This window comes from Cuculus canorus, chromosome 19 (genome assembly GCF_017976375.1).
Source record: "Cuculus canorus isolate bCucCan1 chromosome 19, bCucCan1.pri, whole genome shotgun sequence".
Classification (NCBI taxonomy): domain Eukaryota; kingdom Metazoa; phylum Chordata; class Aves; order Cuculiformes; family Cuculidae; genus Cuculus; species Cuculus canorus.
This window is the reverse complement of record NC_071419.1, coordinates 3,557,745-3,570,129: the sequence shown is the minus strand read 5'-3', so window position 1 is coordinate 3,570,129 and position 12,385 is coordinate 3,557,745. Positions and strand designations below refer to the sequence as shown.

Genomic DNA, 12,385 nt, shown 5'->3' with positions numbered 1-12,385 from the left:
ACTGGCTCAGGCTGCTCAAGGCCCATCCAACCTGGCCTGGAACACCTCCAGGGATGGGGCAGCCACAGCTTCCCTGGGCAACCTGGGCCAGGGCCTCACCACTCTCGTAGTGAAGAAGTTCTTCCTAACATCCAGTCTTAATCCACCCCTCTCCGGTTTATCCCCGTTCCCCCTGGTCCTATCACCATAAGCCTTTATGAATAGCCCCTCTCCAGCTTTCCTGGAGCCCCTTCAGGTACTGGAAGGATTCCTCCTGAGTGCAGCGTTTATGTCCCTGGAAGCTGCAAGATCCTTCTGGGATTGCTTGAAATTGGAAAGACGGAAAAAATCTCTTTAGCAAAATGCAGACTAAAACCCATGCTTTCAGACAGTAGTTGTGGATGGGAATTGCAAAACAGGTAACGGGATTCTTCTTGCTTTTGCCCCCCACATTGTTTAATTATAAAATAAAAGGAAGCCAGTTATTTTGGCAGGCTCTTTGTATCTCTTCTTCCTAGAGAGTGCAGCCCTTGCTTTAGAAAGCAGGGGAGTGTTTGAACAGCAGAGATTGCATCGTGATTGCAAACTACACAGGAAAGGGATGGCTGTGCCCGAGAGAGATGCTTAATCAGCCAGAAATGGAATAGCATGCATTGAGTAAAGTAATAACTGTGTGCAGAACCCAAATTCCTCTCCTTGAAGGCTACAATGCCTGCTCAGTTCCCAGACCCCTGACAAAGTGGCATCAGTAAATCCTGAGCTCTAAACCCTGGAGAACGTTGGTTTGCAGTGCTGGAGCCCATGTGTGGCCCTGAGCAGAGGGGTTGCTGCTTCATTGAGTAGAGAGACTGGAACTGTGAGGATATGAGTACCTTCAGCACATGGTACAGACAGACAAGTCAAGCCCATCGCTTGGTTTATCAACGTTAACCAATGTTTCCCATTGCCAGAGCACGGCTGTCTTCTCTGAAACTTTTTCTGCCTTTCCTTTATAGGGTGAGCCAGGCCCCCATGGACCCCCGGGGGCACCCGGAGAGGATGGGGAGAGGGTAAGTCTGTCTCTGGATTCATAACTGACTCCTTTGAATTCATAAGTAACTCCTATAAACAAGAAGCAGATGCAATATCAGCCAGAGACGTGGCAAGAGCAGACAGCGCTCAAGCATTGCCGTGTGATCTGCTGCCCGTCCTCATGTCCTGGGGCTGCTGCTGGTGGTCATGGTGAGGGGGGGGGGAGCCAGAGCAAGGAGATGGGAATAAAAGTCAAAAGAAGAACTTGTTTTTAAAGATTTAGTCAGAAAACTCAGGTTCTGTTAAAAAAATCACACAAGAAAAGTGTTTGTTGTGTAGGTGAGCAAATTATCACGTCGAATTTTCTATCATCCATCAAATTGCAGCAAGACTTGGAGAACTGAAGTTCCAGACAGACATGGGAAGCAGATTAAATTGTTCATTTCTCCTTCTATGCTTTTTAGTCAATAGTCGAAGGCCTTTAGCAAAGCTCAAACTAAGTGGTTACTGCTCTAGAATGGCTGGTTTAAAAGGAGACATGGAAAATGCTGAATCCTTGGTTGTGAGGAGCACGTGGTTTAATTAGAGGAGTGAGTGTGGGTTTCCCAAGCTCTAATCCACTTCCACAATGATTTCTTTCCACTTTTGGCTATTTGTTTCCTCTGTAAAGTGCAGATAATAACACCTTTCCTCCCCACGAGGTTGTGAGGATTAATTAGTTGCGGCTGTAAAGTGCTTTGAAGTTGAAAAGACCAAACCCATGTCTTGCGGGGGAAGAATGAGTGTGTGGAGAACTTTAATCCTAAAGAGTAAAAGAAACCATTCAAGGTGTGTGGGGAGAGAAGCTCAGAGGGCATAACTGGGAAGAAGAGCATGAATTTAATCGTCAGAAGAGGAGAGTTTACAAAGGTTCCCGCTGGCATTCATTTCTGAAGAGGAAACTTCAAGTTTTGGGTGGTCTAAAAACAACTCTGGGAAGCACCATCTAATATTCCCGGGGGATCAGTGGGGCATCAGCAGGAGATGGAAGCAGAGAGATGAAGAATTACCCTTTTGCAGCCTCTAGTTTATCTGAGGAGCCCTAATTTGGCTAAATCACATTCCCAGAATGACGATCCCACACTGCCTTGCCCTTCGGTTTGGTATTGTACTAAATCTTGCAGCTATTGACTTGTATGCCCTGAATTGTTTCTACAATATCTTGCCTATTAGCCAAATCCATCTTTATAAGCATCGACATGAATTATGAAGCATCCTTATAGCATTTCTAATCCTTGGTAAATTCTGCACATGCAGTATTAGTCTCCAGGCTTACGAGGTCTTCCTTATGCATGGCTACCTCTTTATTACTCCAGGGAAGCTGGTTTTCTGTGTGATTATTATTTAACAAGAATGAAACACCTGCGATGTGACTGGAATATAACTGGTTGCTTCTGTCTCTTTTGCTCCTTCTCTCTGTGCCTTTGCTGCTGAGCCAGGGAGATGATGGAGAAGTTGGACCCAGAGGTCTTCCTGGAGAACCTGTGAGTATCTCCTCTGGCTTGATGTACAGCAGCACTGCTTTGGTCAAGGTCTTGATATGACAATAATGGGTTTAGGGAACCCATGGGGTGGCTCTTTTGACCCCTGCGGTCCTGCAGGGACTGAGCTTCTCTTGCTTGAAGATCCATATGAATGGTTTAGAGAGTATCTATGCTATAACAACTCTGGTTTGCTTTTTTTCTCACTACGATGGCTACCAAGAAGAAAAGATTTTTTCTGGGTTTCTGTTGTTTGACTGGTTTTTTTATGTTTAGTCTTTTTTTTAATGAGGAAAATTCTCATTGGTCTTGTTTGCTCACTGGCTACTCTGTGAAAAAAAAATGTAACTGTAAATGTAAAGCTTACCTTAGATTGGTCTCATTCCTTTCCTGCACATAGCCTTCTTCCTGATGTGTTATTTAGGATTCAGGTAAGTGGGCTGGGGTAGAAATTATGCGTGGTAAACATACGTGAAATGCAGTTTTCATGAGTGTTCATAGCAAACATCAGTGACTAAAGCTTTTGTCTGCAATTGTATGGGTAATGGCATCAATTAACCTTACTGTCCCTTGTCCCCATGCTTAGCATCGCGCAGCGCGAGCGATCTCTTTTAAATGGCAGGATGAGATCCTGGCAGGATTGAGCTCAAGGGGACTTTTAGCCCTGACTTTTGTGGGATCGATATTCCGTTCACAGTGAAGAAAACTTCATAAATCTGCAGAGTTTGCCAATGATTGGGCCTCCCCACCCTGCTAACGCTGGAGCAGCCAAACCAGGGCTAGCAAGAGAGGGAGTTCCTAGTAACAGTCCGGTTAAAAGGAAAGGCTAGTGGTGTTGAACAAAAATCCACCGGACCGACCAAAGAAATGCTTTCAGGGAGCATTCCACGAAAAGAACCATAGAATGGTTTGAGTCTGAAGAGACCTCAAAGCCCATCCAGTTCCACCCCCTGCCATGGGCAGGGACACCTCCCACTGGATCAGGGGCTCCAAACCCCATCCACCCTGGCCTGGAACCCCTCCCGGGATGGGGCAGCCACCACTGCTCTGGGCAACCTGGGCCAGGGCCTCCCCACCTGAACAGCAAAACATTTCTTCTTAAGATCTTATTTTAATCTCCCCTCTCTCAGCTTAAAATCATTCCCCCTCATCCTGTCCCTGCACTTCAGAAGTGCATTCCCAAAAAAACAATTGGGTTGTCAGTTTGAGACTCTGAAATAATTCCCCCCCCCCAATAACAAGTATTTTTAATCTTACTGGCAATCGTAAATTCTGCTTTGGGCTGTCTGTCGATTTTTACGTATAGTGCAGTTGTTGGCTGCTTATTTCATCCAATATGCATTTCCTTTGTTATGAAAAGAACATTATCTCTCGTTTACTGTCAGCTTTGCTTTCAAAATGTCTTATTTTGTTGTTCTAAGGCCCAGCGTGGTGGCACGAGAGTAATTGATGAGAACTGTTGGGCACCCTTCATGTGAGAAAGGGAAGGGTTGGCATTTACGGACTTACTGGAACTAAATTATAGACGAGATGTCCGATTAACTTCTGGGAAAGATTAATCAACTCAGCTATCTCCTTAGCACATGTCTAAGCAATAACTTATGGGTTATTAACTTCTTAAAAGCTTTTATGTGCTCAGGTAACACAGTAACAGAAGAGGAAGTGAAATGATTGTAATGCATGCAGGGCAGTTTATTTTTATTGCAGCAACATGAGTAAAAATAATTGTGATGGGCAGAGTAAAAGTTCTAATTGCTCCAGAGAACTTCTTGCCAAAAATACATACACCTTAAATCTGCATGTTTGTCTTTTTTCTCTGCCCTAAGCCAAAGCAGAGTCTTTCCAAATCTATTGGTAAGTGAAGCTAGTGGTGGGACAATTTGTCTCTCTCCTGCTCTGTTTCCTTCCAATTCCCACCACCATCTGATACAAGCAGAGTTTCTGCTCTACTGGGGCTCAGTGTGCAAGACTTCAGGCCGTGAAGGTCTCTGGTGCCTGGGACAGACCACTCAATTTATGCAGTTTTTGCTGCGAAATGCATTTTTGCAGGATCAACCCCGCATCATGCAAGATCTGACGCTTCCTTCAAACCTCCTATTTTATCCTGTAACATTACATTTTAATTCCTCTGTCCGCTCTGCACCATAGAAAGGGATATATAATATTTGGGCAGACAGATAAAACTGCCTATCAATCAAGAACGATTTTCCTCAATGGCAGTGAACAAGGACCATCCGTGTAAATACCCGGAGTTCCTCTGCGGTCCCTGATTTAAGGAAGAGCCAATGTTTAAAAGGTGATCTTTCAGATCTGCACCTGAGTGCGCACAAGACACCGTCCCTTTCCTTTTACTACAAACCCACCTGAAATTTGAAGGTAGAGGAGGTGCTGTGCTGTGATTTGCAGAGAGAATGCATTTCTCCTGCCATGCCTCTGCTTATTCAGTGTGATGCTCCGATCCTACCGAGTTACCTGAAGATAATGTAAGGTTCAATCTGATGAGAAGGCTAGAAATGGAAAGAAAACACCGTGATATGAGGAGTCCTGACTGGTTAAAGTTTAAGAACAAAATGCCTTTGAAAATGTACGTTTGTGCTGCAGATTGAAAACCTTTCCCAGCCTTGCTGAGTCGTATGGATTGCAATGATAAAAATTGAATCTGGAGAGATTTTGAAATGCTAACCCTAATGATCCATTATGGTATCAAGTCGTTCTTCATAATGGTCCTCGGCTACAATGACTTGGCTGCAAAGCGGTTTGCATCACTGTGTGCATTACAGGGTAATCTGAGAATATGATTAAATTAATATAGAAAAGTTGGTTTAAGTGGGCCTTCTTCCAATCCAAATTAAAAATGCCTGTGCTTATGTTATTTATCTTTATAAGTCAAGGCTATATGCACACAAACTGGATTTTTCTCACCGGTTCATAAACCCAGAAGGCTGCTGTTGCTGCAAAACCAGCAAGGTCGTTGCTGTCCCAGCCTTGACGCTTCCCCGGGCAGGGCGATGCTCAGCCGTGCACGAGCTCGCCCCGATCCACGCTCGCGGCAGCACAGTGGGGCACTGGGAACGCTAACCTTGTTTGTTTCCTCCCAACAGGGTCCCCGAGGACTTCTGGGACCGAAGGGGCCACCAGGACCTCCAGGGCCACCGGTGAGTTCCTGGGGCTGCTGCCCTCCTCAAGCAGACAGCTGAGCTTTCCAGGCAAAGTACCCTGTCCCCATTAGTCATTCAAGCAGATGATGCAGCCGCATAATTTTGTACATCTGTGCAATACAAAGAAGTGGTGGTCAAAGAAAAGTTATGGCTCGAAGTCCATATTCTCCCCATTTTCAGTGGCGTCACGTCCATTGACGGCAGCTCAAGATTTGGCCCACCTGAGTAAATATTAATGCCTCGTTCAGGCTGAAAGGGAAGAATGAGAGTTATTAACACAGTGGCTTTGCTATTAACTTTTGCCTGGGGGCTGGTGAGACTTTAAAGCAGTTTGTTCATATTTCGGGTGAAAGCCAGGGAAAGAACATGCAGTTTTTTTATTCGGGAGACATTCACCTTATCTGTTGTGCGCTGCTGGAAGTGCTGATGCAGGGGCTTTCTCCATAAATCACTGCCGCTCAGTCAAGTCCCAGAACTTAAAAATCGAAACCCAGGCTGCTGTTAAAGCTAAAGGGGTCAGCGTTTAATGGTGAGCATTGTGAAGCCCTTAGCACCTCCTGGGACACAAAGACATCTTCCCTCTGAGCTCCGAGTGCTGCTGAATTTAATGAAGGCTCAGGATCTGCTCCAAAACTTATCTCTGACAAGAATGCCATTATACCCAGATATCTTTCCCTGCCCTAGAGCAAAACAGTGGCAGGGGAGCCCCCGGCGAGACATCTCCAGTTGACCGTGTCCCATGCTACCCCCTTAGTGAAATGCTTAGGGGGTGGCTGACCCCAGTTGCCTTATGTGGTTGAATCCTCATTTTGGCACAAGGATTCACCTCATTCACTGCCTTATTGAACGATGCCTTCGTGTCCCGAGTGAGGTCTTTTGTCCCATTTCTCTTTTTAGTTTGCTACTCTATGCTGTCTTGCTGTTGGAGGCGATCCGGCTGCGGTCCTCAGCCAGAATTTGCTTGACCTGGCGCTGATTCCTGCCTCACAGGCAGGATAAACCAGTGGGGAAACATTGAAATGGCTTTTGAAAGTGTAAACTGGGTTCGTGGAATTGGCTGCTTTACCAAACACCTTTAGAAAACGGTTCCCTTTCCACCCGGTCCAAAGAGCCTCCTGGTGTTTTGTTATTTTTATGGCAATTTTTCTGCTTTTGTGGTGTGAAATAATGAGAGATTTTCTTAGTGGTGCTGTTCTCTGTATCTTTTCTCAGGGTGTGGCTGGTATGGATGGACAAACCGGTCCTAAAGGGAACGTGGTAAGTTTTTTAGCGCAGATTTCACAGACAGTTCAGATATTATATAGAGTGAAATATAAAATGTACTGTATTAAATTAGATTTGCTAATTGCTTTTTACCTTGGTCCAGATTCCTATCAGAGTGTGTGAAAACCACAGAGGGTGTCTTGCTACAGCAAATGGATGTTAATTTATTATAACTTCTGATGGAATTACACATTATTTCCCCATGAAAGATCAAACGTTTTCATCAAGATGTGTGTTGTTCTAGTGAATATCAAAATATTGTAATTTAACGTAGAGGGGAAAAAATCTTTATGTGCCTCGTGCTTTGTACTAATGGGATGAAACAGAATCCCTGTGGAAGAGCCAACACAAAGCCAGGTTGTGTTACAGCCCTGCTCAGCTCATTTGGGCTGCATGTCCATACAGAGAAGGGATCGTGCCTTGAAATAACTTCACCCTTCCCTATCCTATTACGGAGAGAAGCTGTTTCCCTTTCCCAGGAGCTCTTGGTGTCTGGCAGTGAGTTAGAGAGGTTGTCGAGATGCTGTGAGAGAGCTCAGGGCAGGCTCCGCTCTCACCTTTCCTGCCTTCAGCTCTGTCTTTGTCTCCTTGCAGGGTCCTCAAGGAGAGCCAGGACCCCCAGGACAGCAGGGTAACCCAGGCGCTCAGGTAAGAGGGTAACGCCTTTCCCAGGGGTAGAAAAAAGGAATGATGATTTTGAACAAGCTTTACACCTCTGCAGAGATGAGACCAGCGATGTGGAGATTTGCTGGGAACTGGCTTGATGATACATTCCCGGCCCAAAATCTTCCTGAAAAAGCTCTCAGTTTCACATCCTCCGGGTTCTCACCTGGCTTTTGCTGCTGTGGTGCAAAGCCAAACCCTGGTCTGAGCAGTCTCTTTGGCCAACTCGCATCTTGCAGCTCATGTCTGACTTTCAGCATTTCATGGTCAAGTTGCTCTGGAGCCAGATGGGTAATACAGATGTCCAAGCCTTGATGTCAGCCTTCTCTGTGGTTCTCACCAAATCTTGCTCCTTGGACCATCTTTGTTTCCATCCGGGGGATGAGCCTGGCTGCCCACAGCAGAGCGGTGCAGCTCTCCAGAGGAGATGTGCTGTGCAAAAATGAAGTTTTATAGTCTCTTGCAGGACGTTTTGAGAATGAATGGAGCTGGGGAGATCCCCAGCCATCGCAGGCACTAGAATGATGCTCAGCTGAGGCACTGCCAAAATGCATTTGGAAGGAATAACTTCTTCCTTAATGACCCTATTTTTTCCTCTTTTCGCAGGGTCTTCCAGGTCCACAAGGCGCAATCGGTCCCCCAGGAGAGAAAGTACGTTTAAATACTGCAGCTCTGAGTTAAGACAACTGTTTCCATTAATATGCATTTGCTACTTCAGCTGCTCTTTTGCCCCATATGCAACATCTGTTCGCAGCTGTATCTATGAAAGTCTAATGTGTCTCATTCCAGACAAAAAAGAGACAAGAGAGCACGGTTTACCTCTAATTCATAATATTTGCATTCATTTCCCCTCTGAAGAGAAACATTTTGAAGGCGGCCTATGGTAAAACATTAGGAGAGGGCTGAAAATTGTCTCTTTCTGTGGGCTAAATGCCTGGAAGTCTGAGTGGGATGGTAATGGGAAGAGCTGGTGGATTTGGCTTGCTCAGCTGAGATCCCCTCCCTCTGCCTCCTCCCTGCCTGTGCCAGCTGTCTCTATTCTCCGTTGCTGTTGATGTGGGGTAGGTGCTGGTCTTGGTTCCTCCTGGCAGCCCTGGGACCAGCAGGATTTCAACAAGGGCAACAGTTTTGCTTATAGAGGAGTAATCCTTCAGTGTTTGCTCAGCTCCCATTGGGCAGCGACATGGTGTGTGTCCTGGGAGAATCCCTTGTGTTGGCAGCTTGGGGTGGACTCAATTTATCAATAACCCTCCTGTGCAGGAGCACATTGGCAGTTCTGCCACATAAAGGACACTCTGGTTTCGGTGTTGAGTCACACGTATGAAGCAGCAGTGACGCTCCGGTGGTGTGAGAAATCAGGGGGTTGCTTAATTAAAAAGGTAATCATCGAACGGTGTTAAAGTGGCAAGAACAGTCAATGGGGGCAGCTCTGCTCTTCCTTTGCTGGTTAATCGCCTTGCACTTGTCACCAAAGGATGGGCATTTCTCGGTCCAGTGAGCCCTGTAGTTTGATAACTTGTCCTTATGCACACGTGCAGCACCATGCTTTTTTGGGCAGGACAGAAGTTTGATGCCTCATACCCTGGCAATTCCATTGAACTCGCATTGCTGTGTGGGGCAGCGTCGCTAACACTGCAGCATCCCAGGATGCTGGAACAATTCTGCCCAAGGGAATAAGCAGATTCCCTACAAATGGCAGCAGCTTTTTGCACATTCTTGCATCTCTGCAGCTTTTCAAAGCTAGGAAAAGCCAGAAATGTGTTTCCAAAGCCCCATCCTCTGATGCTCTGGAGACTCTGACTACTGCAGCTGTTGATTTTCTGTTTGTTTTTAGGGACCGCTGGGCAAACCCGGCCTTCCTGGCATGCCTGGTGCGGATGGTCCTCCGGTAAGTCATCTTTTCTTGTGTCTCTGCTTGGTGCCAGGGCTGGGGTGAGCTGCTCCTGCACCCATCCACATCCTTCACCCTTACGAAGGATGTGAACCTGCAAGGTGAGGCTCACCCTGCCCACGTTTTGAGTGGGTGGAAGTGTTTGAGAAGCCCTGGCCCTGCTCCAAGCTTTGCTCAGCTTCACACCACAGCACTAGGTGCTTCTCACCTTCTCTTTGAGCCTCTCTTGCTCCTCCTCCTGTTTCTCCTCTCTGTTTTACTTACGTTGGCAGCTCACCAAGGTAGAGCTGCTCTCCTCTGTGTGTGTGGTTATGTGTACTGCACCACTGGCATGGGGTGGTCCTCATCTCACTCGAGGCCTCTGGGCACTGCTGTATGGTGATAAGAACAGGTTGAAACTGCACAGAGGTGTTGTATTCTTGCACCTTCCTCCTAATCCTACTTTAAACCTCATTTGCCCCTTGCTCTGGAAATTGGTCTGAGAAATCTTTGGCCTTTCAACCTGATCTCATTTGCCCACACCTTGGAGGCACCTGGCTTTAAGAATGACGAGTGTAAAATAGTTACATTCCAGTAATGCAAATGCAGCGTGTGGCAAGAAAAATTACATTTCTTACCTTGGGATGATCGTTTCGATGGAGGGTGTTTCAAACATCTGTGCAATTCTTCGCTGAGTCAACAGAGCAGCTAAAGCAAAGCCCAGACCATCTCTAAGGCTGTAGCTTTCAATGTGAAATTCCTCCAGCATCCTCCAGGGAAGTTCAGCTGGAGAAGGTGCCAGGTCTGTTTTTATGCAGGCTGAAGGCTGTATAAGACCTGCACGCTGAGCACGTGTGGGTCTGCTCGGCCACCGGCAGCCACAGACAGTTTGTAGGTTTGTGAGCATGTGGGATGCTCTTTCCAAAGACAAAAACCTACTCACGTTCTCTTTCTAGAAATTGGTCTTGGATGACGTCAGAAAATCCCCGAGGGCCTGAAGCATCTTGATTTGAAAACCAACCAAGTTGTTCATCAATTTTTTTATTTTAGTAGCAGTAATGGAGATGGGCATTTTGAAAAATATGATGATTTAGTGCAGAGCAGACAAAGGCTTTTGAAATCTTGCTGCATTTCCATTTTGCCTCCTCTGGGGTGCAGAGAGATTTCAGGAGCTGAAGGCAAGCACGGGGTTGCCTCCCTTTGTGCGTTAATGCTCTTGGTGCCGTTTTATCTCTCAGAACGAATTCAAATTGCATTTTCTCCTCTGTTTTGTTGATGTAAAAATGACAGCTGTCATTTTATTTCTTTATTCAACCAACTTGTTTTATGAAATCTGGCTTGTCTGACATTCCCATTCTGAAGACGGATGATGGAAAATACTCTTGTGGTATTCCTTGTTATATTGGTAGAAAGTCATTTGTGTGTTTCGAGGAGAGTTTATAAGTAAAGAAATTGTTGAGTGCAGAAGGTCTTAGTGGGTTTAGAGCAGCTGGATGTGCTCTCGTCATCTTTATAAAAGAAGAGGTCTCTGGGCGTGCAGTGAGTGCCCTCACAAGGAGCTGATTGCTTTTGTACAGCCACTGCCAGCCAAAGAGTTATCGTCCATCCTGGTTCCTCTTTGAACAGTAGGGAAATCAACACTGAAACTCACTTTTGTGGATTTCCCCTGTTTCTCACTAATCCTCCAAGCTATATATGAGGCAATTCATACTTTTGTTTTCTTCTGACTGCCATCCCAGCAAAAAGCTCTTAAAAGCTATGAATAATAATATGATGGAAACTCTAGGATGTTGAGTTATTCAGCACCAAATCCCAAGACGAATCCTGGCCAGCATCCAGCCAGCCGCCGTCTAGCGGGGATGCAGGTTAGCTGAGCGTTTGTCATGAGATCTTGTAATGGACTCTCTGAATTAGGAAATTAATGAGGGGCCCTGACCAGTCTGGGCGCCTTGTGAACTTCACAAGTTTGCTAACACGCGGAGTTAATTTCATCTGGTTTCCTACCTGCAAAATTTATGTGCTACTGAACTCATCGAGGTGTTCTAATATGTGAATAATACTGCAAAACGGTTTGTGCTTTGCTGAAAGTTGGTAAAGGGTGAAAGTGTGAAATAATCAGGTAGAATACCACCAAGGACCCAAGTGCAGCTCGCTTGCTTTTGAGAAAAGCTTGATCTTGCAAGTTGGCTTCATGGGCTGCTTATATCAGTAAGAACTTCCTGGAAAGAGCTTTCTCTTAGAAATAAATCATAGCTGCCTGAGAGAGCTTGTTGGCTTCTGAAGCACTGGGCGTGCACTAAGACCTCTTTTCTTCTTCTCTTTGTCTCTTTTTTTAATAGGGTCATCCTGGCAAGGAAGGTCCTCCTGGAGAGAAGGGGAGTCAGGTAGGTGTCAACAAGGTCCTCATCACTGCTGTGGGCAAGATCGTGGTAGCTGGATGGAGACAGATCTCCATGGGGCTCTGGGGATGGCTGGGCAGCCAGGGAATGCGAGTGAGTCGAAGTGGCAAGAAGCAAATCTGGCTGAATTTTGAAAGCTGAGCCCAGATTTTATCTGCTGGGAATCTCTTCTGGTGCTTGGGCTGGTCTCTTCTCAACTCCTCCCAGCTTTCCTGGCAAGCAACACTGCAGATGCAAAAACTGAAACTGTGAAGGGAAGCCTTCTCTTAATTAGACACAAATAAATATCCTTTGTGGCACAGCAAATGCAGAAAATAACTCTTTTTGTATTTCCTGACCTTCCTTTTTCTTCTCCTCCCTCTCCAAATCCCTCTATAACAATATATTTGAGAATATTGCCAGAGGCTAGAGTCCTTGAATTATACAGTCGTCCGTCTGTCCAGGAGATTTACCATCTGCATCCCCGCTGTCTCCTGTTCAGCTGAAAAACATTACATTAGTCAAGGGCCTTTGATTAGAGCG

The 12,385-nt window shown here is 45.9% G+C and overlaps 1 protein-coding gene across 2 annotated transcripts in view; it reads left to right on the top strand.

The window, feature by feature from the left end:
- COL5A1 (collagen type V alpha 1 chain) overlaps nt 1-12,385 on the top strand; it is a 154,743-nt gene that overhangs the window by 96,158 nt on the left and 46,200 nt on the right. For both annotated transcript variants that reach the window (XM_009569507.2, XM_009569506.2), the window contains exons 19-26: nt 975-1,028; nt 2,469-2,513; nt 5,612-5,665; nt 6,881-6,925; nt 7,526-7,579; nt 8,201-8,245; nt 9,429-9,482; nt 11,804-11,848. In XM_009569507.2, the coding sequence (XP_009567802.1) occupies nt 975-1,028; nt 2,469-2,513; nt 5,612-5,665; nt 6,881-6,925; nt 7,526-7,579; nt 8,201-8,245; nt 9,429-9,482; nt 11,804-11,848 (396 nt within the window). The remainder of the gene's footprint in view (nt 1-974; nt 1,029-2,468; nt 2,514-5,611; nt 5,666-6,880; nt 6,926-7,525; nt 7,580-8,200; nt 8,246-9,428; nt 9,483-11,803; nt 11,849-12,385) is intronic.